At 36.8% G+C, this 23,251-nt stretch overlaps 2 protein-coding genes across 2 annotated transcripts; one reads left to right on the top strand and one right to left on the bottom strand.

The window, feature by feature from the left end:
* Positions 1-542: 542 nt before the first annotated feature.
* On the bottom strand, positions 543-10,697 carry avil (advillin). The gene is made up of 19 exons (XM_059328974.1): positions 10,638-10,697; positions 10,054-10,128; positions 9,672-9,868; positions 9,481-9,589; positions 9,281-9,391; positions 7,622-7,827; positions 7,448-7,526; positions 7,189-7,287; positions 6,655-6,808; positions 6,440-6,540; positions 6,233-6,370; positions 5,439-5,597; positions 5,176-5,355; positions 4,382-4,539; positions 4,137-4,281; positions 1,689-1,877; positions 1,548-1,616; positions 1,157-1,267; positions 543-946 (listed from the first exon to the last, which is right to left on the bottom strand). Exons 1-19 carry the CDS (start codon positions 10,695-10,697, stop codon positions 833-835), a joined length of 2,454 nt encoding a protein of 817 aa, XP_059184957.1. The 3' UTR covers positions 543-832.
* Positions 10,698-15,438: 4,741 nt separating this feature from the next.
* Positions 15,439-20,859, top strand: olfml3b (olfactomedin-like 3b). Its single transcript, XM_059328982.1, has 3 exons — positions 15,439-15,537; positions 17,121-17,406; positions 19,113-20,859. The coding sequence occupies exons 1-3, from the start codon at positions 15,439-15,441 to the stop codon at positions 19,895-19,897; spliced, it is 1,170 nt and encodes a 389-aa protein (XP_059184965.1). The 3' UTR covers positions 19,898-20,859.
* The last annotated feature ends 2,392 nt before the right edge of the window (positions 20,860-23,251 follow it).

Here is a 23,251-nt window from a genome sequence, read left to right as displayed (position 1 = left end):
TCGTGTGTTTTCTTTACATCACAGCAGCTTTATAACTAAATATCTAAGTAATAAAAGCAAGTCTGACTGCAGGCTCAGATGATAAAATTGAAACTTTGAACTCAAATGTCACTTTGCCTCTTCTCCGTTACGACTGATAATCTGTTCCTGTGAAACTTAAAAATGCTGTAATGGCATAATTCATAAGAAAAAGCACTGCAGATTCGGGAAGGACTTTTAAACTTTTCATTGTGTTCCTAGAAGTCTTACACCTCATGTGTTGTTACATTATTTGTCCAACAGATGGCAGAGTAGACCTTGGTTTAAAGGTGTACACAAAGCATCCTTAAATTTGGTTTCATGCTCAGTTAATAAAAATTGCATAAATGCTTGTAACTGTGATGAGTTTGATAAATTACACACATTTTACAGACGGTGTCTACCTATTTATTTTAGTTTTAATGTTCTGGTTGTTATCTCAGATTTACATGTGTTGTTTCTAAGTAGTTTTTAAAAAAATATGTAGTTGGGTTTAACTATATAAAGCATTTTTAACAGGATTAATGTGAAGTAAGCCATGCCGCAAAAACCATGCAGCAGAATAAATAATCCATATATATTTTTTGTTCAGATAAAATTATCACAAACACTTTAATTAAACTTTCAATTGGACAACATCATCACAGGTCAAAATATAATTAATATGCAAGACTAACAGTTGAGAGAAAACAGTGAACAAATGAATAAAAGTTATTCTAAAATCATGTTGAGCTAAAGTCAGTGATTATAGGGGAGGGGGAGCTGACAAAGTATTTTAATGTTAATAGCTTATTCAAAATACAGAAAAAAATGATCAAAACATCCCCTTTTCTTTCTTCAGCTTCAGCTGTTTCCACTGCGGCATGGTGGCAAAGTCGTCTTTGGTGATCCCGAATATGTCGTTGAAGTCAGAGTCAGAGAGGTGTTTCTGAAAAACAAATCCCACATTTTAAAATAAACACGCACTATATACTGTATGTCTATATATGTCTATATATGTATACATCTATATATGCATATATAAATATATCAATAAACCCAATCTTTACCTTTAATTTAATGATGACAATGTGACTGCATAAACAGATATATGTCCCCCCCATGAGGGATACACACACACACACACACACACACACACCTCTTTCTTGGTTGGATCAACACCTTCAGGCAGTTCACTGGCGAGTTTGTTGACCAAGTCGTCAGGTGGAAATAACTGGAAGCTTTTCTCACTTTCAGCACAGTTCTGCTCCTAGAAAGTCACATTATGCTTCAGGTTAAGATTTTTATATGTTTATCTTCATTAAGAAATCACTTCCTGCTCTTAAACCACACTTGTATGTTAATGCAAGTTTTTTACTCCTGTTGATGACTTCTCATAACTGTTGTACATGTCCAAAGCTGATTAGACAAAATCAAATCTGTTAAAATTTGTAATTGTAATGTGCTTAGTACTCCTGTGCATGAAGAAGAATAGTAACATTTTGCTAACCATTATATCAGACAACTTATAATAAAAAGACTTAACATACAGCTGTAACATCAACAGGTGAAACTTCGTCTCCCAGCTCCTTCTTCAGATCCTCATAGCTCTTTCCTCCCTAAAAGAAAGCAATGTTTGTCAGTGTATGATTTCTTTCACTAATCAGTGTACATTATTTCGTTTTACTCACGCTCCATTTCGAGGGGTCCCAGGCTGTGAACCACCCAGTGAAGGTGGGCGGCTCAAATCCCTGCTTGACCAGGACAATGGGGGTGTCTGGGTCTCTGGAGCCCGGGTGGGTGCGCAGGTACTCTCTGCTGGTGACCAAGGCCTCTTTGCGCTCAACCTCATTGGCCTCTTTCCCGATCCAGAGAAACACCTGAGACCAATGAGAAGAAAAGACACATTTAAGACTTCCCTCAGTAACGTGGCCCAAAAACAGCCTATAAAAAACTTCAGGTGTGTAGGGGATGTGATCACATCCAGCATTAATGTTTTTAGCGTTAAAAATCCTATAAAGCCTGAACCATGAAATAATTGCCAGAATTTTTTGTTTTGTTTTTTTGTTTATTGAACCTGCTGACAAAAAATAAAATAAACAAGCAGTACTGAACGGGCCCTCGCAGTACACGCGTGTCGGGGCATGCTGCCGTCGGGGTGTGTGCATTACAGGGGCCAGTCTATACCACCCCTATGAATTTCATTGCCTTAAGTGTTATAGTGTGGCCACGGTACCAAATATGAAATTAGACTGCCACCTAGGGGCCGATCAATAAAACCTTAAAGGGTTATCCTCAGGAGGGCATTGACAATAATTGTAGTTTACTCATCAAGTTTTGTATAATAATGCACAAACTATCCCTTTAATCCTCATACAGTTTCTGAAGGAGGACTCTTAACTGATATGTATAAGGTAGAAGAGGCAGGTAGCAATGGTGGAAAGTAACTATGTACATTTACTCAAGTACTGGACTTAAAGTAAAATTTTGAGGTACTTTTATGTACATTTTATGTAACTTTATACTTCTACTCCACTACATTTTGAGACATATATTGTACTTTTTATTCCTCTACATTTAGCTCACAGCTTTATTTACTTTTCAGGTCAAGATTTAAAATGAAAAACATGATACATTTAAAATGATTACCCATTTTTATAAATAAAACCACTTAAAAGTTTATTAGGTAGTTAAAATGAGCGGAGCGGAGTCTGGAGTAAAGGATCTGAACACTTCTTCCACCACTATCTTTTTTACTTCTTTAATTTTTTTTAAAACTTTTTTTTACATTTATTTTGTTTTCTTTCTTTGTTAAATTTTTAATTTTTGATTTTTAATTTTTTAATTTTTAATTTTTAATTTTTAATTCTTAATTTTTAATTCTTAATTTTTAATTTTTTCATTTTTTTTACATTTTTTTTACATTTTTTTTACATTTTTAAATTTTTTTTTTATTTTTTTAATTTTTAATTTTATTTTTTAAATTTTTTCAAAAAAAATTTCTGCGCATGCGCGGCCGTTTTCGCTTCTGCGCATGCGCAACTTTTTGCGGTTCTGCGCATGCGCGGCGTTCCTGGCCAATACGCATGCGCCGAAAACCCGCGCATGCGCAGAAGCGGAAAAAACCCGCGCATGCGCAGAAGTGCAGCGGGGCGCATGCGCAGAAAAAAAATCAAAATAACAAAAATAATAAAAACATTTAAACTAAAAAATTTAAACTAAAAAATTTAAAAATTTAAAAAATTAAACAAAAAAATTAAAAAATTAAAAAATTAAAAAATTAAAAAATTAAAAAATTAAAAATTAAAATAAAATAAAGAAGGAAAAATAAATGTAAAAAAAAGTTTAAAAAAAAAGTAAAGAAGTAAAGAAGTGACTGATATTTAAAGTTTCATGAGTTTTGGGGTATGTTCAGGCAGTGAAAAATGTGATCATTTGGGAAGAAGAAAAAAAAAAAAATTCGAAATACAATAGGGACCTCACAGGTTGTTGACTGCTCGGGCCCTAATAAATATAAATTTGTATACATTAATTCGAATTTGTATCATATTTGATACATCAGGTCTTTTTTTGCAATTTGTTGCTCACAGTTTGTTTTTCTTAAACTAACAAAAACATAAAACTGACTGTATGTTGCTTTTTTGAATGCATAATGTATGAAATGCAATAAAATGACAATTGACAGATTTTCAAATAAGTTATCATTAATACCTGCTGTATGGAATTTGATACACACATTTTCAACACGGTCTTACTATAAATTAAGTTATGAAGCATTCATTCATTTTATATTACATCAATCCATTAAATATTCATATTGAAGTTTAAGTAACAATTTGAAAGTTTTTCTCATCTTAACTTTTTTCAAAATTGACAAAAATATTCTTGAAAAATGACATTGCCCTTTGATGCATAAATTACTGATCACTTGTGGATTATCCATGTACTGCATGTATCTGATTGTATACATCAGGTTTTTCAGGAAAAAAAAATCACACTGATGATGTTGAGGTCTCAAAAACTCATGTATCAAATGTATCAAATATGATACATTTGGCTTTATATTGCAGCTTTATTATATCCATTTGCACTAGATAAAGCTGTCTGTTTTCTTCATTACAAACAGTATCACCTCATACCTGGTCCCAAGTGTCCAGCAACATGACATCATCCTCATTAAGGTCGTCCTGCGTGAACTGAGTCACCTCTGACACAATGAAACGGCCCGTCTTATTGGAGCATTCAAACAGACGCGGCTGGTGGTCTGAAACCGTCTGCTGTAACCTGTAATCAACAATGTGACATGCAAAATAACAGAAGACAACCGTGTTATGATCGCTGCAATACTCCCCATGAGTCCATGTTGTATTTGTGTCATCATCACCTCTTGTCACTGGCATAGGGAGCTTTCCCTCCGAGCAACTCCCAGAATTCAATGGGCTCCTGCCCCTCCGCCACGATTTCCTCAGAGCCGGGCTGTGAGTTCCTGCTAGTCACAGAGCTCACCTCCTTCGCCATGGCTCGCTCATCTCCACTCGATCCCTGGTGAAAGAAGTCAGTCACAGTTTGCTTCAGTACACAACATGGCCAAAGTTATGTGGTCACCCAAACTTTTGGTGTCAACAAGAGCCTTTTAAATACATTTTATTTTTGTTACATTGACAGTGTGCTTGCTTTCTCACTGTGCTGTTGGTTCCCCTCCCTGTCCCTTCAGAACACAAATCGTCTGCAGGGGGTGGTCAACACATGCTCTAAAATCATTGGCCACCCACTACGATCTCTGAGCGTTTCAGTTCTAGACCTGGTTTTATGCACAAGGGGCATTAAGCCCTAAACACTGCTTACATAAATGCATCAATAATAATAATCCAATAATATATTTAGAATAAATAAAATAATCTGAATGGGTCCATTCTGCATCACGAGTACTTTTACTTTTGATACGTTTAGTACATTTTGATGAGGATACATCTGTACTTTTACTTCAGTGAGTTTTGAATGCAGGACTTTTACTTGTATTGGAGTAATTTCACAGTGTGGTATTAGTACTTTTACTTAAGTAAGGGATGTAAATACTTCTTCCACCACTGGATACACCAATATACATGCCTACACCCTGCTATTGTAGTTCAGTAAGTTATCAGTTTGTCTATCTGATTGTAAAACCACATTTCTCACCTTTCCACACCACAGGTAGATTCCTGATTGGCTCTTGAGCAAAAACACATCGTTGGAGTTCAGAGAGGAGGCCAGCGCAGGAACCTCAATGGCTTTTGTGTTGGATGGGTCAGAACCGCGGACCTGGAACAACCTTATCGGTGGCTCTGGGTCAGAGGACCCTTTTCTAGATGTGCCCCCCTGACAGAAAAATATTCTGTACTGTTATTAAAACTGTGTACAACAGACTGTTTCCAGATAAATGAAGATGAATGCAGTCGTACCTCGAAGATGACCATTTTACCCTTGAACATCGCCATGAAGTGTCTTGGTTCTTTGCCCATCGTTATTCTCACTTGAACGGGCTCACCACCGTACTTCTGATCCAGGTCCACAGCCTGAAATGCTGAAGCTGCCACTTCATCCTGAGACGCGTGACGCCCCTGAAATAATAAGTAAAGTACTTTCATCATGTGATAATCAGAACAATCCCAAAGCAGGGACAGTTAAGGATATATTTCCCTGTAAGCAACTTTGTAAGAAACACAATGTTTCAGTGTATGATTATTAAGGCAAGGCAAGGCAAGGCAAGTCTATTTGTATAGCACCTTTCAACAACAAAACATTAAAGGCATTTAAAAGAGATCTATAGAATGACATTCATATATAAAAATTTAAGACTAAAAATGAGCAGATGAAATATTTAGGGAAAAATGTAAAAGTACATTCAAATAACAGATTTTAAAATTGAAAGCGAGCTGATTAAATATATATATTTTTTTAAATCTCAAATTCTGTATCGCTTAAAGAGAGGAGTCCCTTAATCCATCCGGCACACCCGGCTATGCCCTTTTAGGAAAAAGCAGCATCTCTAAAGGAGGAATCTATAAATCAGTGGCAAACAGAAAAGTCTTCAGTCTTGATTTAAAAGTTTGTTTCAGATATGTGATGCATAAAAAACTGAACGCTGCCTCTCTCCATGTTCAATTCTGACTCTGGGAACACAGAGCAGACCAGTCCCTGATGATCTGAGAGTTGGTGCGTTGTTAAGACACCAAGTGTTAAAACAAAGCCTCACCTGCCACATATAGAGCAGGTAACACTGCTTGTTGTTAACCAAGTAAGTGTAGAGGATCAGGTAGCAGTCTCCTCCATAGAAGTATCCGTACCACTGAGGGTCCACAGGGACGAGCTCCAGATCCTCAATTCTCCACACCTGGGCACATCATAAAGGAGTTTAATGTAATGCCTACAGGTGATCTAGTGCCCCCATGAGACTGCTTACCTCCACTTGACCGGAGCCATCGTCCACCATTCGCTCCTGTGCAGCGACCTCTGGCATCACGTGCATCAGAGAGGCATCAAACTTTTCCTGTTTGACGTGAGCTGTAGCAAAAATGTAATTTTTTTTAAATATTCATCATCATCATTATTACCAGAAGCAATGGGTACTTTTAGTCTGTGTTTGTTGTGTTTTTGTGAATTTAAGATCACACATACCCACTTTCCCTCTTGTATGCACTTTGCCCAGACCTTGAGTCTGGTCCTTTACAGTCCACCTCTGGAACAGCTGCTTGAAGAGAGCCGACTCAGCGCCGTCATTCACCGTCTCCACATTTGTAGTGAACGGGTAGTTTTTCGCTTTGATGAACTCCTTTAACAGCCAATTGGACACCAAAAATGTATTGCAGGGTTGCTGTATTATACTGCATTAGTTTTAGTTAGGTGTACCTAATAAAGTGGCAACTGAGTGTACAGTCATGGAAAATATTATTAGACCACCATTGTTTTCTTCAATTTCTTGTTCATTTTAATGCCTGGTACAACTAAAGGTACATTTTTTTGGACAAATATAATGATAACAACAAAAATAGCTGATAAGAGTTTAATTTAAGAGCTGATATCTAGCCATTTTCCATGGTTTTCTTGATAATGATTTTGGCTATTATTATAGAAAAAAATGGTCTAATAATTTTTCCATGCCTCTATGTGCAGGAGCAATCAAACTTAGTATATATATAAAGAGTCACTCACCAAAGCTCTGGCCATGGCAGCCTGTCTCTCAGCTCTGTTTGCTTTCTTCCCCTTCCATACAAAGATCTTCGTCCCTCCCTGGTCCAGGAAGTAGCAGTCCTAAACACATAATTACATTAAATATATGTGATTAAATATTTTCCTACTTCAGCAGTTTGAATCCCAATAGCTGTTTTATAGTGGCACTGGCAGCCACGTTGATGTAGCCTTAATATAAAGCGTGTGCTTCCTTTATTTGGTCAGTATTGAAGCAACTCACATCATGGTTGAGGAGATCTTGAACAAGAGGTCTGGTAGCGACTTCTGTGACCTTCATCTGACCATCAGCATCTGTCACACTGAAGTAAAGCCACAATCACATACAAAACCAAAACAGTTTAACTGGACATGAAATACTTGAAACAGTGGATGTTGCGGTGACGGAGCAGCTCACTGGTAGAGTGCAAGTTTCGCCTTCTGCTCCTGGTCGGCAGTTTCATCTGGAGGTCCGTCCTTTAGCTGAATGCTTCTTTCTCCAAGAACACCATTCAGGATCTCCATGTTCTGAGGAGAGCTGCCCTCCTCGTCACCTTCAATCACTCGGATCTCTCCCCGACCTCCTCTCTCTCTGTCTCGGATGTCTTTGGCGAAAAGCATGCCCTGGGAAAGAAATTCAGTTTAATGAAACACTTAATTTCCTTCATCCATTTAAGATAGGTTTAATGGGTACTCCTTTCAATACATGTATATCTAAGTTGATCAAATACAAATTGTTTCTACTTTTAAATGTTGACTTGCAATGTTGATTTATTAGAAATTGCATTATAATAATAGAACATGTCACATGTAATATATTTTCTACTGTCTTTATACATACTTTATCAAACTTAAATGAACATTATTTATCTTTCATAATGTTATCTTTTATTAATAAATTGGATATATTATTACCATCAACAGCTGGCATATTATTATTTAGTTCATCAACTTTATTTATGATGTATTTATTTAGATAATTAACCATGTCAGATGGTTGAGAGAGAAAGCTGCTATCCACCTCTAAGAATGTTGGCATTTGTTGAGAGTTTTTTCCAATGACCAATGACCTAAAAGTTTCCGTCCTCACTGCATTGCTGTTACAAACTGTAGTTTTGAACTGTGAGCTATGGGATAATGAAGCATTTAGAGCCTCTGGCCTTTTTGCAGGAAGAAGGAAACTGCACCCTCCCACAGCTTTCCATAAAGGTGTAATGATATTTAGATCTAGTGAGGGCAGCGCGGAGAGCACACTTATTTCAGGGTCCAAACTTCAAACTTACATCAACTATAACATGTAGATCCAGATAAAATGCTGCAAATTAAACCCTGCAAGAGCCAGTAAAGGTTCCCTTCCAAACAAAGTAAAATTATTGTTATTATTGTACACTGAGAAATACAGTTATAAATGTATTCACTGACTATAGAAATCGCTGCAATTCTACCACATATCTTTAGTTACTAAAAAAAGAAATGGATAAGAGTAAAAATGTCAAATAACTGTTTTCTAGTTTTCTACATTTCCATATGAATTCTGCACCAACCAAATCCTTCAAACCACAAAACTACATAGGTTGTGGTTGTGTCGAATATGACACGCGGTAGCATTTGATCATTTAGTGTCCTAGTCGCAGTTTTAAACATGTGGTTAATGTCGCCAAACGTTTTTTTTTTACTCTGGGAAAGGGTAGTTTGGTTTAAAATATCGACTGCTGCACCTGAGATAGTTACAGTAATTATGTAGATGACATAAGACATCATGTTTTATATCACATACAACATGAGTTAGCTGAAGTTAAATATAATACGTAACTTTATATTAACAATGTTGACTTTTGGTTTCACTGAGGACACAAAGACTCCTGAGTGAATGTCTTGTGTTTGTTTCACCCCTTCTGCATGTCCTAAGTGGACTTTGTTGCTCTTTATACTATGTATTATCACTTCTGCCTTGGCTTCCTTCGTGATTATGGCTACTGGAGGTCACAGTCTAACAATAAATGTAAATATAGGTTGTAAAAAGATTTTTGTACAAACAGCATGTATTTTTTCACCCACACGGTTCCAAAAATCTTACTTTCATCTTTTCCTGTTTGTTACACTTTGGTCCGTTCCACTGAACGATGGTCTTGCCAATGTCCAACAAAAACACATCTCCAAGGTTGAAGCTGTCCCAGCTCATCTCCACCTGAAACAAATCATAAAGCACTCTTTCTTTTTACATGACATCCCATAATGTCACATTATGTCATGTAACCACTTTGAAGCGTGACCCACCTCAGTTGCAATCACTCTTTTCTTCCCTTTGACATGAAGCAGTCTCTTAATGTCATATGTGTTGGTTTCAGTGTGCCTCATGCCAGATGCAATTCCACCTTTCTTATAGCTAAACGAGACACAATGATGATTTTAATGATTTATTTTACTGTCAATTAACAAAGGCCTTCTGTACTGACATTTTCACTCACATCACTCCTTGTTTGAAGTAGCCCCTAAAGGCGTCAGACTCGTGGTTCTGAACCTCGCGGTGCTGGACCGGAGTGGAGCCCAAAAAGTCATCAAGCTGTATGGTGTAAACAGCAGCTGCACCCTGTTCATCCTGAGAGGACTGCGAGCCGATCCAGTAGTGGATATCATAAGAGACAGAGCTGCTCACCTTCTGAGTCTGAGAGAAACAGTATGAGTGGGGTAGAGTGTTGTCTTTCTGATTTACTAAAAGACAAACGCAGCTGTTTAATTGTACACAACACATATCTAAAGAGCAGAGACTACATTTCAACAGTGGTTCTCTACAAAACAAACATCAGCCATGGCACCCAAAACCACAATTAGTCACCTTCTCAGACTTACAGACAGAAGTACGTAGCAGTCGCCCTCATAAAAGTTTCCATAGGATTTCTCAGGGATTTGAACAAGCTCCATTTTCTGTTGCACAGAGAGAGAGAAAAAAAATCCTTTACAGTGAGGGTCAATCTCTTTTTTTCTCTCAAATTGTCACTACTGTTTTAGTCATTTACTCCTGGAGTAGCAATACTTTCAATCTACTAAATTTAACTAAGTTTGCAATTCTAAAATTGTTATTTCAATGTATTTAAAAGAGAAAAAAGTGTATTTCACTGTATACTTTAACAATGTCTAGCCTACTTCATTGCAAATACTAGAAATGCAGTATACCTGTGGACAGCACATTTATTTCCAAGTTTTAAATAAACTATAAGTAGACTATACTACTAGACTAGACTACACTTTATTAAAGTGTATTTTAATTCTCTTCATTAGAAGTGTACTTATTAAAAGTGCACTTTTATGTTAATTTCAAGATGTATTTCAGTGTACATTGAAAAAAGTACAGTTAATTGCAAATAGTTGTAATTTAGTGTACTGAATATCAGTCCAAGGTAACTATTTCAGCTGCTACTGTAAAATCCAATTACCTCAACTCTCCATATTATAATCCCTGGGCTGTGAGTTACTGCTCTGAATGTGTACTCCATGTTGCTCAGTTTCAGTGGCACTTTTGTTGCCTTGTTTCCTTTTTCTGTAAGAAGAAATCATCATGAAATCACACATTTTTTGTACATTTAATACAATTTCCTTCAGCACAGACCTACAACAAACAAATTTAGAAAGAAATGTTTCCTCTTTAGCTTTTTTTTTCTTCATAAACTGGACAAATCCACACTGATAGCAGACCTACATCGAAAAAACATGATCATATCTTTATATTTTATCCAGCAGAACATACCTGGTATTCTTGTTTGAATTCCCTGCAAGCTTGTGTGCCAACAGCTGACCCTCTATCTGATAACAAAAGGCCCTCGATCCTCTCCCCCTCACTGCCCCTGAAACATTTGCCTGTGTTTGCATGCTTCAGGACCTCTCACGCTGCTCTGCCCAATCACTGACGAAGATGCACAATCCTGTAGGCAAATGGGCTGAAAAAAAGGATTGACTCATATTCAAATGCACAAACACACAGTAACACTAATCACCGCCATCTTGTCTATTTATTCTACAGCCCACTCGGCCCTGTAGCTCCATATTCACACCATATATGGATAGATGCTCCACTATGGGTAGAAGGACTGTCTATAAATGGAAACTTTGTGTTAATACACATCACAGGAATGGTATATTATATTATTATTAGTTACAGATAAGATCACAATGATCAATTGTTTATATTATTATTAGTAGTAAATAGACAGATACCCCAAGGATGCTTCGATATATAGATGGCCAGGGATTAAACCTACAACCTTCTATCAGTCAGCAAACAGCTCTACAATCTGACAATAGACTATTGTTTTCTTTCATTTATTGTTCATCTTAAAGCCTGGTACAACTAAAGGTAAATTTGTTTGGATAAATATAATGATAACAACAAAAATATCTCATAAAAGTTTAATTTAAGAGCAGGGAACTAGCCATTTTCCATGTTTGTTTGTTTTTTATAATGATTTTGGTTATTATCAAGAAAACCATGGCAGCTACTGCTGCAGATGTGGAAGAAGTTGAATTAAACATTAGGAGTGGACCTAGTGTAATCACAGTTTTTCAAATTTTTTTATATTGTTTGAATGGAATGATTTGTTAAAGCACATAGAGAAAAATATTTCTATTTCATTTTGGGAAATGTTATGTCATGTATATGCACTGTTTTACTACTTATTTAATTTGTGTGAGTTAATGTGTCTAGTCATGTGATTAAGAGACAGGAAGTGAAGTATTTTAATGTGAAGTATTCAGTTGTCAGTCAACGATGGCGGCGGAGCAACACAGTTATTTTACCGTGCCAATGTTGGTGAAGAGCCGACTCAACACATCATGTCTTCACTCAAGTGTGGTTATAAAAGGAAGGAAGTGTAGAAACATAGGAGCAATGAAGAAGACTAATAATCACTTCACCTGGCAACTGTGACCTCACCTTCTCATCGCCATCTTGTTTTCTTTATGCCAGAAGTGACCACATTGAGAGGGTGGAGCTGGGAAGCGGGACTTCTTTTTGCAGTTGCCCCCTGCTGGCAATTAGAAAGAATGCAGGTTTAAGGCATTTCAACATTTACTTTCAGACCTGGAGGTTGCCACTTGGAGCTGCATGGAAACTGATAAATTGTCTCTAATGACACTTGAGTCAGCATCATTTGGGTCTGAAGACTCATATTTGAAAAATAATAATAACCCATGGGGTATGGAGTTAGAAAAAAAAAATACACTTACTGGATCCCTATAACCTGAACCCAAGCTACACTAGTTCCTTCTGGCTTAACTCTCTCGAATTGCTAACTTAAGGCCACGTGTTTAACAAGGAGGAGGAATAAAAAAGACAGACAACATCACTGGTAGAGCGCATACCACTAAGGCTGAGTCCTTTGATGCATTTGTCCCCCTTCCATTGTCTCTGTCACTATCAAATAAAGCATAAAATACAAAAAATCCATTTCTGGTTTATTTTTGGTTCTGCTCTGTTACATAATTCCATGCACATAAAACCAAAGACAGTTCTTAGTAATATATAACAAATGTTCTGTTATCATTTAACCCACTGTCACCACTGCATACACAACACATGGACATTTACACACACATTTACAGCACATATCCACATAAAAAAGTGCATACATTCAAATAAGCACATCCTTATAAAAACAAATGTGAAGCAATGATGGCACTATGCGGGGTAAAGGAGAATCATAAACGTGCCTCCACACGGCCATGAATTAGAACGAGCATATTGTAAATAATGATGAATACAAAAGAGCTTTGGTTGTAGCAGACACAGCAGTGGTGTGTATGAAGATGAAAGAGCAGCCTGGCAGATTAACGAATGAGTTACAACCCTGAACAATACAGTACTGTTAGGACACACTTTCACTTTGCATTGGCCTCTTTCTAAAATATGTTTTGTTGCTGTCTAAAGTTTCTAAACTGCTTTTTTTGCTCAGGTTTAGGGAAGTCTATCCACATCCAAGACAGTCTGTCAGAGGGCCACACAGTTTTTCTTTTAGATATAAAAATAACTTTAGCTTTAGAACTGTGATAATAAAGCTGTAGAACTTCTTAGAGCTGATTTTTATATTTCTTTATCTTGAGGAATGTGTTTTTAGAGAGATTAGAGTTCAGGGTATGACTTAGCAGTGCAGATCAGATGTCATTTTAGTTCCTTAGTTCCAGGTTTGATTGCATCTGTTGGTGATATAACGAGGTTAAAGCCTCCAGCTGTCAGTGGTGATAGTGCCAGTGAACATGTGCAGGAAAACACACTGCTGAAAATGCAAAACTATTGCATCTTAGTTTTCATAGAATGAAAACAATACTGTTTTGATTTGCAAAATCAATTTACCACTTCAGATGCACATGGTGTAATTTTACATAAAATCATCTAAGAGACAGCATGAGTAAAAGAATGACTGAATTAGTTACAACAACAAACTTATATAAAACTTCTTACTTCACGTCTGTCACCCTCAAATGTGTTTCTACCGGATATTAAGTCATGTCGTTCAAAACAGCTAAATTTAAATGAAGCACAAACCTGTAAAACTTAAAGGGACAGGAAGCGTATTATACTATTAATTATAGCATGAACATGAACACATGTTTTGCCCAGAGTGAATTCAGAGCTGAATAAAAACCAGGTAAAGCAAGCTGTGTGTGTGAAGTGATGTCATTACTGACATTACAACGAGGTGATCTTATAATTACACGTGAGACCAGAGACACTTCGTCCTATTTCCTCAGTAATTCACCACTCGACAAACTAACTACTGTTTTTGTTCTGCTGCAGACATCAGGCCAGTATTCAGATCAGGGGACAGCTGGGAAACACAGCACACACTGCTGTAACAAGACCAGAAAATACTTCACTGATGGATAACATTTCTTACACATGTTTCACATATTATTTTGATTTGCAATAGATGTTTTTCAGTACTATTCCAGTTTTTCTTCAGTGTCAAAAATGTGTGTTGAGTAATGAGTTTCCCATGTTGCAAAAAGTCATAATTCCTTTATTTTTATTTTTTATGATACAGCAGGTCTAGGTGCTCTATGAATAATGTGATTAAAAATTAAAAAGAAAAAGAAACCGTGCCTTTAAACAACCCGTCAGGACATCTGTACTGTACTACAGTCATGGAAAAAAATGATTAGACCACCCTTGTTTTCTCTGATTTCTTGTTCATTTTAATGCCTGGTACAACTAAAGGTACATTTGTTTGGACAAATATAATGATAACAACAAAAACAGCTTATAAGAGTTTAACCAGGAAAACCATGAAAAATGTTTTTTTGTCCAAACAACTGTACATTTATTTGTACCAGCCATTAAAATGAACAAGAAATTGAAGAAAAAAAGAGTTTAATATTTTTTTCCATCACTGTACATATGTAGAAAGTGCTGTTTTAGTGTCATTTAAAGCATTCTCTGGCTGCAATGATGGTGCAGAGATGTAGAGAAGGCAGATACAGAAGACCTGGAAACGCTGACCAATCAGAGCAGACTGAGCTTTTTAGGGAGGGGAACTTAAAGAGAGAGGTGTTTAAGAACAAAGCATTTCAGACAGAAGGTGAATACAAATGTATTCAAACAGAAAGGAGAAAAAAATATCGGTTTAATAATAATAATTCATTAATTAATCAATTTAATAACAGTTTATTTTTAACATCAAAGCATGTAAACATGTTCTAGCAGAAACACAAAATACCTGTTTAGATTAGAGCTGACGACATTTAAGAGATTCATCTCTTAAAATATTGTATTTTTTTTATAATTGCATTGTTAGAGTTTTCCATTTTTTTTCTTTTGGGTAATTTAAATGCACAGTCCATGGTCTCCTTCTTAACTCAGGAGAACAGTGCCTCACTGACTCCTGATTCCCACTCACGTCACGCTTCCTCCTCCTACGTAACATGTGGTCCTGTGCCACACTAATGTCCTGTACTTTAGGTAAAAAATAAAAAAATAAAAAGAATCTACCCCCTCAAAGATTGTTTTATATTTGTAGTTACTCTTTTAGTTATTTAGTCAGGTACAAGCTAAAGTAAAAGTAAAACCCAGTGTCTGATCTCCCTCTGAGAGCCTGTGGGTGCCTCCATCTTCACCAGATGTTTCTGGCTCCTCCCAGACAGCTTACTAAAACATTCCAGCCCACCTCTGGGAATCTGCTGGCTCCTCCACACTCTCTCTCTCAGCTCCAGTCAAACTTTAAGAGGAGCTAAAGGGACTGACACAAAATGAGAGGACTTGTTGTCTTGGTTACTTTGGCCTGTTTTGCCAGCGCTCAGCACCAAGCACTGATTGACTATTTGGAGCGGAGGCTGCTCGCTATTGAGGTAAGACTCACTTTACCTTCCTGCCGAGCCCTGCGCCCCAGAGTCCCTCCGGTGAAGGAAACTTCCAGGGACAGGGCAAAGGCAATGGAATGCAGATGTGGCCAAATCCTGAGGAAAAATGCTGGAAAATACAGCTCTATGAAATGTATAGGTATGATGAGCTTCCTGTCTGAGTGAAAAACTAAAAAAAACTGTAGTTTTTAAAAGTTAGACTTGTCCAGATTTGCATATATGGTCTATGACACAACTCAAAAAACTGCAGTTTGTTAAGGTGACATTATGGAAAAAGTTAAAATATTATGAAAGCTGGTTTGTTTAGAAGAGCTGTGCTGTGTCGGCATCCCACAATGGCATTTATAATGATGATAAAGCAAAATAATTATTTCACCAACAAATAATAATATACATTATGGACCAACAGTGGTAAATTGTAACTAATTAAATTTACTCAACTACTGTCCCAAGGTACAAAATTGAGGTACTTGTACTTCTTTTGTTTCCATGGCACTTAAATCCACCACCTCTCAGACATAAATATTGTTATTTTTACTTCAATGCATTTATCCAACATCTTTAGTAACTAGTTATTTGTTATTTAAGAACAAAAACACAGGACTATTGATACAAGTCAGTTGACTGGTTTAAGTTATTTCATGGTTCCAGCTTCACAGAGCTGCTTTTTCCCTTTAACAGCTTGAAGGATTGTTGTGCATTAGTAATCATTTTGAAAGTGGTTGGACTTTAATTGTGTCACTTTGGGCTCAAACCAATTCATTTATTCATGGAGAAACTAATCTGTAGATTAATTCATTATAAAACTGATCATTAGTTAATCGTTCCATTGAGCTCCACCTCAACCAGTTATACAAGCAGGAATATTAATGATCTAAATATATAATATATATTAGTGTAACATTAACGGAGGGCATCTTACTGCACAGTGAGTACTTTTACTTTTAATACTGAATACCAAATTAAGTTCTGAATGCAGGACTTTGACTTGTAGAGGAGTATTTTCAGTGTGGTATTAGTACTTTTAAGGATCATCCTCCACCACTGAGGATTTAGTCATAGCTTTCTATGGGGATTCTGTCATTCAGTTATTCTATTTTTGTGTGACATTTCATAGTACATCTAAAGTCATCCAGAGTTCATGAAACAAAGCTCCCTCAGTATTATTAGTCTGCCTCATTCAGATTTCTCTGTTATGTAGATCACCTGCAGAGAAAATCTCTTTTTTTTTCCTCCTCCACAGCGAGGTCAAAGGTCAGGGTCTGCTGCAGAGCGAGCTGGTAGGATTTTGCTGAAAAGACATTTGAGCAGGGTGGAAACTTGCCACGTGTGGGCTGAACCTGGTCGTTTGAAGGATGACTTTCCTACTTATTATGTCCCTCTGTCCCGGTCTATTTACTGAGCCTGAAAAGAACATAAAATTATGGCCTCCTAAGAGCTTTCTAGAAGTCCATTCACAGTTCCTGTAAAACACACGTCACTTATTGCTCACATTACTAAGTACAAACAGGTAGGATGAAAATAAGTGTGTTAAAGACACAACTAATCATTGTCACCTTAATTAAAAACAGGACCGGATCTCTCTGTGGCATGAACAAACAGCCCGATACGCCTCTGAGCTGCGGGAGCTGAAGCAGCAGATGGTTTCCCAGCTGGAGAACTTGGACAAAGAGAAGGAGGCGCTAAGGATGAATCTGGACGGTGTGGGGACGAGGGTGGACCGGGTCGAGCGTGAGCTGGACTATCTGGAGACTCAGAACGGAGCGCAGCCGTGTGTGGACGTGGACGACAAGCTGATAGAGCAGCAGGTGACGCTGGTGCAGGAGAAGCAGAAGGCCAAGTACTCAAAACTGTCAGGTGAGATATGATGGGCTGAAACTATGTCGACTGACCAGCTTGTTTCTTTTAATAACACGGTTTGTCAAACATCAGTTATCAATTCACTAGTCACCAGCACACCCTCTAATACTCTAAGTTTATTACAGTGGTGGAAAAAGTATTCAGATCCTTTACTTCAGTAAAAGTACTAATACCACACAGTTAAATTACTCTACTACAAGTAAAAGTCCGGCATTCAAAACATTTCTGAGGTAAAAGTACAAAAGTATCAGCATCAAAATGTACTTAAAGTATCAAAAGTAAAAGTACTCGTTATGCAGAACGGACCCACTCAGACTGTTTTATATATTCCAAATATATTATTGGATTATTATTTCTTATGCATTTATGTCAGCAGCATCTTTCTTTGTCTGTGTAGGGCTAATTTTAGCCACTTAATATACTTTTATGGGGTTTCATTTTGTAATCATTTTAAATTGAACTTTTTTTTTCATGTTAAATCTCGACCTGAAAAGTAACTAAAGCTGTCAGCTAAATGTAGTTGATTAAAAAGTACAATATTTTGCCTCAAAATGTAGTAAAAGTAATGTACATGTAACTCAAAGTTGTAAGTAATGTATTTGAGTAAATGTACACTCCACCACTGGTTTTCTAGAAATGTATTCTATATTTTAGTGTCACCAAATCCAATGAAAAGATGAAAGTGCGTTAGTTATTTTCCATCTTCCTGCCCTGTCAGTGACACTTCGCTCTAAGCCATGAGGTTTGGGATGGCAATCCAAAACTGGACTGGGTGGAAAACACGTCACACAATCTGTCAGTAAAATGATCTCAGAGGTGAAGTCTTTGGACTTGAGTTAAGTCAGACTTAAAGCTGCAGTGTGTAGGATTTAGGGGGATCTCTATAATATTCAACTATGTCTTCATTATTGTGGAATCACCTGAAACTTCGCTGAGTGTTTCCGTGAGCTTAGAATGAGACTTTCATAACCACATGGGGAGCAGGTCTTCTTGCACCATCATGTTTCAGAAGCCCAGAAAGGCGACTTAACATTTGCTCTGGAGAGGACAACTGGAGAGTCACTTTAGGTTCTACGACATACATTAATTTGGTTGCAATCTGCGACCTCGCCACTAGATGTCACTAAATCCTACCCACCAAAACTTTAAGTTATAAACATGAGGACATTAGTCTGGGTTATGTGAAGATATAGTTATTGTCAAAACATTATAAAAATATATCTATGTGTGATGTTCATATGGACTATTTATTAATTCAATTACCAAAAAATTAAAACTGTTAGCGAGATATAAATTACACATATTGAGACTTTTTTGGGAGCAAATTTTTGTAAGTTATATTGAAATCACCAAGCTACAGCTTACAGCCTTAAAACTACACATGCACATTTGCGGGCAAGACAATTTTCTTTACTTTAAACTTTTATCATCCAAACTGCCTTTAAAAAGTCCAAAATGTTTTTGTTCTTTTGCAATTTGAGCCACGGTGTCAGGCATTACTAATCTTTTACAATGAGGGCTATGGGAACATCTTCTTTTCTAACTCATGACAAGAAAGAAAATACCGGTAAACGTACCCTTGCTAAAAATGTCATATTATTCAACAGTCCTGATATATTTAAATGATAACAAAATGTAAACACTGTCAACTTGCCGGCCAGGTGTCACCTGTCATATAAAATCTGTTGCTCTCTTGTTTTCAGACTGCAGCGACATGATCTCCAGCATAAAAGCCATGAAGATCTTGAAGCGAATCGGAGGGCCAAAGGGCATGTGGACCAAAGACGGCAGCAGGGGCTCTGGAAAGATTTACATTTTTAACGGGACAGATGAAGACACCATTCATGAGTTTGCCACTGTGCAGGACTTCTCCCGCTCGCTGGGCATGTCTCTGTCCAAGAAGGTGACGCTGCCGTCTGCCTGGAGGGGAACAGGACACGTCGTCTTCAATAATTACGCATATTATATAAGTCAAGTTGACGAGATAACGGTGGTTAAATATGACATGAAGAACAGCTCCGTGACGGACCGCGCAGTGTTTCCAGTGCAGGACCATGTCCCCGTGTACGGCCTGACCCCTGAGACGCTGATGGACCTGGCTGTGGACGAGGAAGGCCTGTGGGCGATCTATGCCACGCGGCAGAGCGAGAGGTACATCTCTCTGGCTAAAATGGACGCCAACTCGCTGGACATCGAGCAAATGTGGGACACAAATTGTCCAAGAGAGAACGCTGAGGCGGCTTTCGTCATCTGTGGCACTTTGTACGTGGTGTACAACACCAAACAGCCCGGTCGCTCACGCGTCCAGTGTGTGTTTGATGTCAACGGTATGGTGACCAACGAAGACGCACCGCTGGTTTACTTTCCAAAGCGCTATGGTGCCCACTCCAGTCTGAAGTACAACCCGCAGGAGCAGCTGCTCTACGCCTGGGACGACGGCTACCAGATCCTGTACAAGCTCATCATGAAAAAGAAACTAGAGATTTGAACCTGATAATAAACCGCACCATTCTCCCAAAACCTCCACAAACAAGCCTAACGATATAACCCTGGAACTACATCAAGTGGACTTTATGTTACTATACACCATTTTTAATGCATCCTGTTGCAGCCTGGTCTCCTAAAAAGTACATTCTCCTACAACTAAACTGCAATGTCAGCTACATTACTAGTAAAACACATTGTACCTCCTGATTCCATTTGGGTTTTTTTTTGTTTTTTTTCTAATCAAAGTCCATATAGGAAGCAGGTCAGGGTGGATGGATGGTTTAAATAATTGCAGGACTTTCACACAGGAGACCACTATATGTGCACCTCATGAAACCAAAAGTACTTTTTATCTTTCAACCAAAGCCATGATCAAAATCATAATCATAGTCAGAAATACTTTATTCATCGCAAGCAGTAAATTGCTTTTGTTACAGCTGCTGCTGTATAATAAATAGAAATGGAAATAAGTAAATAAAAAAAATGCTATATACTATACTATACAACAACAATATAAAATACAAATGATCTTTTCAGAAACCAGATTTAAACTAGTAGATCTTTGCCAAAACATAATCAAACTGTGAGCTTTTCACAACATTAACCATGTGTTTAAACCACAACTGTAATCCAGGAGTTTCCCTCAAAAGATTTGGCTGTAGAATTTATGCAAAAAAAAAAAAAGGTTATATGGTATAACAATTCTTCTTGAAAACTGACTTCAGTTGTGAGCCAGTGACCATCAAGTATGTTGGTTTTGTTTCAGTTTTAAATAAAAGTTTAAGATTATACTGCTCTGAAAAGTCTCAACAATTAAATGTTTTGGTTTTTTTTGGTTTTTCTAAAAAAGAGTACAACTCTTGTAGAAATTAATGGACGACAATGGAGGTTGGGAAAATAAATTCAAATGTCTTAAATACTACACTACAATCATGGAAAAAAAATATTAGACCACCCTTGTTTTCTTTTAATTTCTTTCTTGATAATAACCAAAATCAGTATCAAGAAAACCATGAAAAATGTCTAGATATCAGCTCTTAAATTAAACGCTTATGAGCTATTTTTGTTGTTATTATTATATTTGTCCAAACAAATGTACCTTTAGTGGTACCAGGCATTAAAATGAACAATAAATTGAAGGAAAAAATGGTATAATAATTTTTTCCATGGCTGTATATGTAAAATGGTCAGCAGTTAAGAATTCATGATTTATCGTAAGTCAGTGAAACATGCAAGTCACCATTATCGGCTTTGAGTCTGAATCTGCAAAAGACTAAAAAGGTTCATATGTGCTGGATTGTAGAACTGTTTCTGTTCACTGTCACACTTTCTGATGTGAACATGAGACATAACTCAGTATTCATTATTGATTTCTTTATCTGAGGTTTGTTGCTGCCAAACACTTTTCTGTGATCTTTTGTGTTCAATCAACCAAGCAAGTTTCTTTTTGTTCGTGCTTACACGTCACACATTTAAATTTGTGTAACGTGTGGGACCACTCAATAACCTTACAGTAATAATCCGTCCATCTTTTTTTAAAAGTTTTCATCATTTTGCTGTTGTTTTTTTTTTACAACATAAATCTTTGTGGCATTGCTGAGTGCATAGCAGCACACTCTTGTTTGTTGGTTAGTTTAAAGTTAAAGACAAAGACAACAGCAGCATGTGTAGCATCTATAATAATTCAGTCTAACCACAGACGTTAGTGTTGCTGAACTAGTCAGTATATATCTATATCTATAGATCATATCATACAAAATACAATACTTAATTAATTAATGAGATAGATAGCATTCAAAATTGAATTATGCTTAAAATGAGCTTTTTTCAGCTTTATTAATTTATCAGTCTTATTATAAATCTAAATATGTCTAGTACAGATTGTTCAAAAAACAATAACTGTCAAGAAAGTATAACCAAGACATTAGGTTATGTGTGAGAAACAGCTAGCTGGCTAGTGCTGTTATATTTCTCTTTTTTTTTTTATTCAACGCAAGTGGAGCACATACATATTTTGTGGCCTTAACCTTTTAGATTAACAAAGTGCACCACTATTTGAATTTTGCCTCTCATATAATGCAATTGTTTTGTAATTTATATCTGAATATAACATCTGTTTCTTACTGTTTGCTCATAATACGCTTATTTTCCCACTTTTATCCATTCCTATTTCTAATTATTTTTCATTATAAATACAAAAAGCAAACGACACCTGTTCACACATAATCTGTCATCTTCTAGTACAGGATGTGTAGACACAAACACGTTAAAGCCACTATGTGTAGGATTTAAACATTTTAGACTTTGGCGCCCCCGGTGGTGGCAAAAAGAACGACACATTCTGATTTTATGTGCTAACTTTCTGTTACTGTACATCTTTTCTTGATATCAGCTTTGTTTCTTGAAGGTGAAATGACTGACATGACGTCTAATAAATACATACTTATTTGGAAGTTTGTTGGTTGGTTGTATTTCATTGGAGCACACAGTTAGTGGTTTGAAGAGTTCTGTGCCACTTTTTTCCAGGGTAATTTACTTTTTAAGATTTTAAATTTCTAAAACAAGCCTAATTTTATGTTTAAAACTGTTTTTGGATGTGATTTTACCTCACTCCACCAGTTCATCATCTAATTTTACTTCATACTTAAACATTTTTGTCTTTAAAACAACCATTTCTCATGCTATAAAAAGCTAACGTTATGCTATAGTGAACTACACCACAGCTATTCAGTTCCACTATAGTTATGCTTCAGACAGTCTCCAACAAGCTAACTAGCGGTTTTGACAAGCTAGTGCAACTGTAGCCTAATTAACTGTTTATTTAAGAGCACTGAAAAACACGATTAGAGGCTGTAAGCTGGACTAAGAAGAGAGTTACTATCAGTGTCCAGCGTGACAACGTTTAATGTCCAAGATAACCACTGTAGTGTCATTTAGCCACTTGTTAGCAACCACCTTTTTAAGGACACGTAATAACTTCAAAATTCACAAGTTGGGTACTAACACATTTGATGTCGTACAACAAAGTGCAAACATCCCTTAAGCTTTTGTTAACCACAGACTTTATTTCAGAAATATAACCAAGAGGAGAGACCCCAAGGAGCGAACATGCTAATTGAATTCCTGGTTTAAGAACTCATTCCTAGGTCGCCCTATTACTCCACTATATCTTTAAATAGCTGATGGTTTATTGCTTTATTAATATTCTGGTTGTTGCGTGTAGCAACTTTAGCAGCCATGTATTTCTTCACAAATGTGTCTCAAAATGAAGACATTAAGCTGTTAGAAATTTTTTTCGGCTGTAGAAAATGACATGTTTGTTAAAAACTGAACTGATTGACAAAAACTATTTCTC

The sequence above is a fragment of the Centropristis striata genome, chromosome 3 (genome assembly GCF_030273125.1).
Source record: "Centropristis striata isolate RG_2023a ecotype Rhode Island chromosome 3, C.striata_1.0, whole genome shotgun sequence".
Lineage (NCBI taxonomy): Eukaryota > Metazoa > Chordata > Actinopteri > Perciformes > Serranidae > Centropristis > Centropristis striata.
Note: the sequence above shows the minus strand (reverse complement) of the source record. Positions and strands in the feature narration are given on the sequence as shown.

Coding starts and splice junctions, on each gene's coding strand:
- avil (XM_059328974.1), bottom strand. CDS start 10,697: ATGGAGTACACATTCAGAGCAGTAACTCACAGCCCAGGGATTATAATA. Junction 6,809..7,188: donor CTGCCATGGCCAGAGCTTTG/GTGAGTGACTCT, acceptor TGGCTGTTAAAG/GAGTTCATCAAAGCGAAAAA. Junction 5,356..5,438: donor GTAAAATGGTCATCTTCGAG/GTACGACTGCAT, acceptor TTTTTCTGTCAG/GGGGGCACATCTAGAAAAGG.
- olfml3b (XM_059328982.1), top strand. CDS start 15,439: ATGAGAGGACTTGTTGTCTTGGTTACTTTGGCCTGTTTTGCCAGCGCT. Junction 15,538..17,120: donor GGAGGCTGCTCGCTATTGAG/GTAAGACTCACT, acceptor AATTAAAAACAG/GACCGGATCTCTCTGTGGCA. Junction 17,407..19,112: donor CAAGTACTCAAAACTGTCAG/GTGAGATATGAT, acceptor TCTTGTTTTCAG/ACTGCAGCGACATGATCTCC.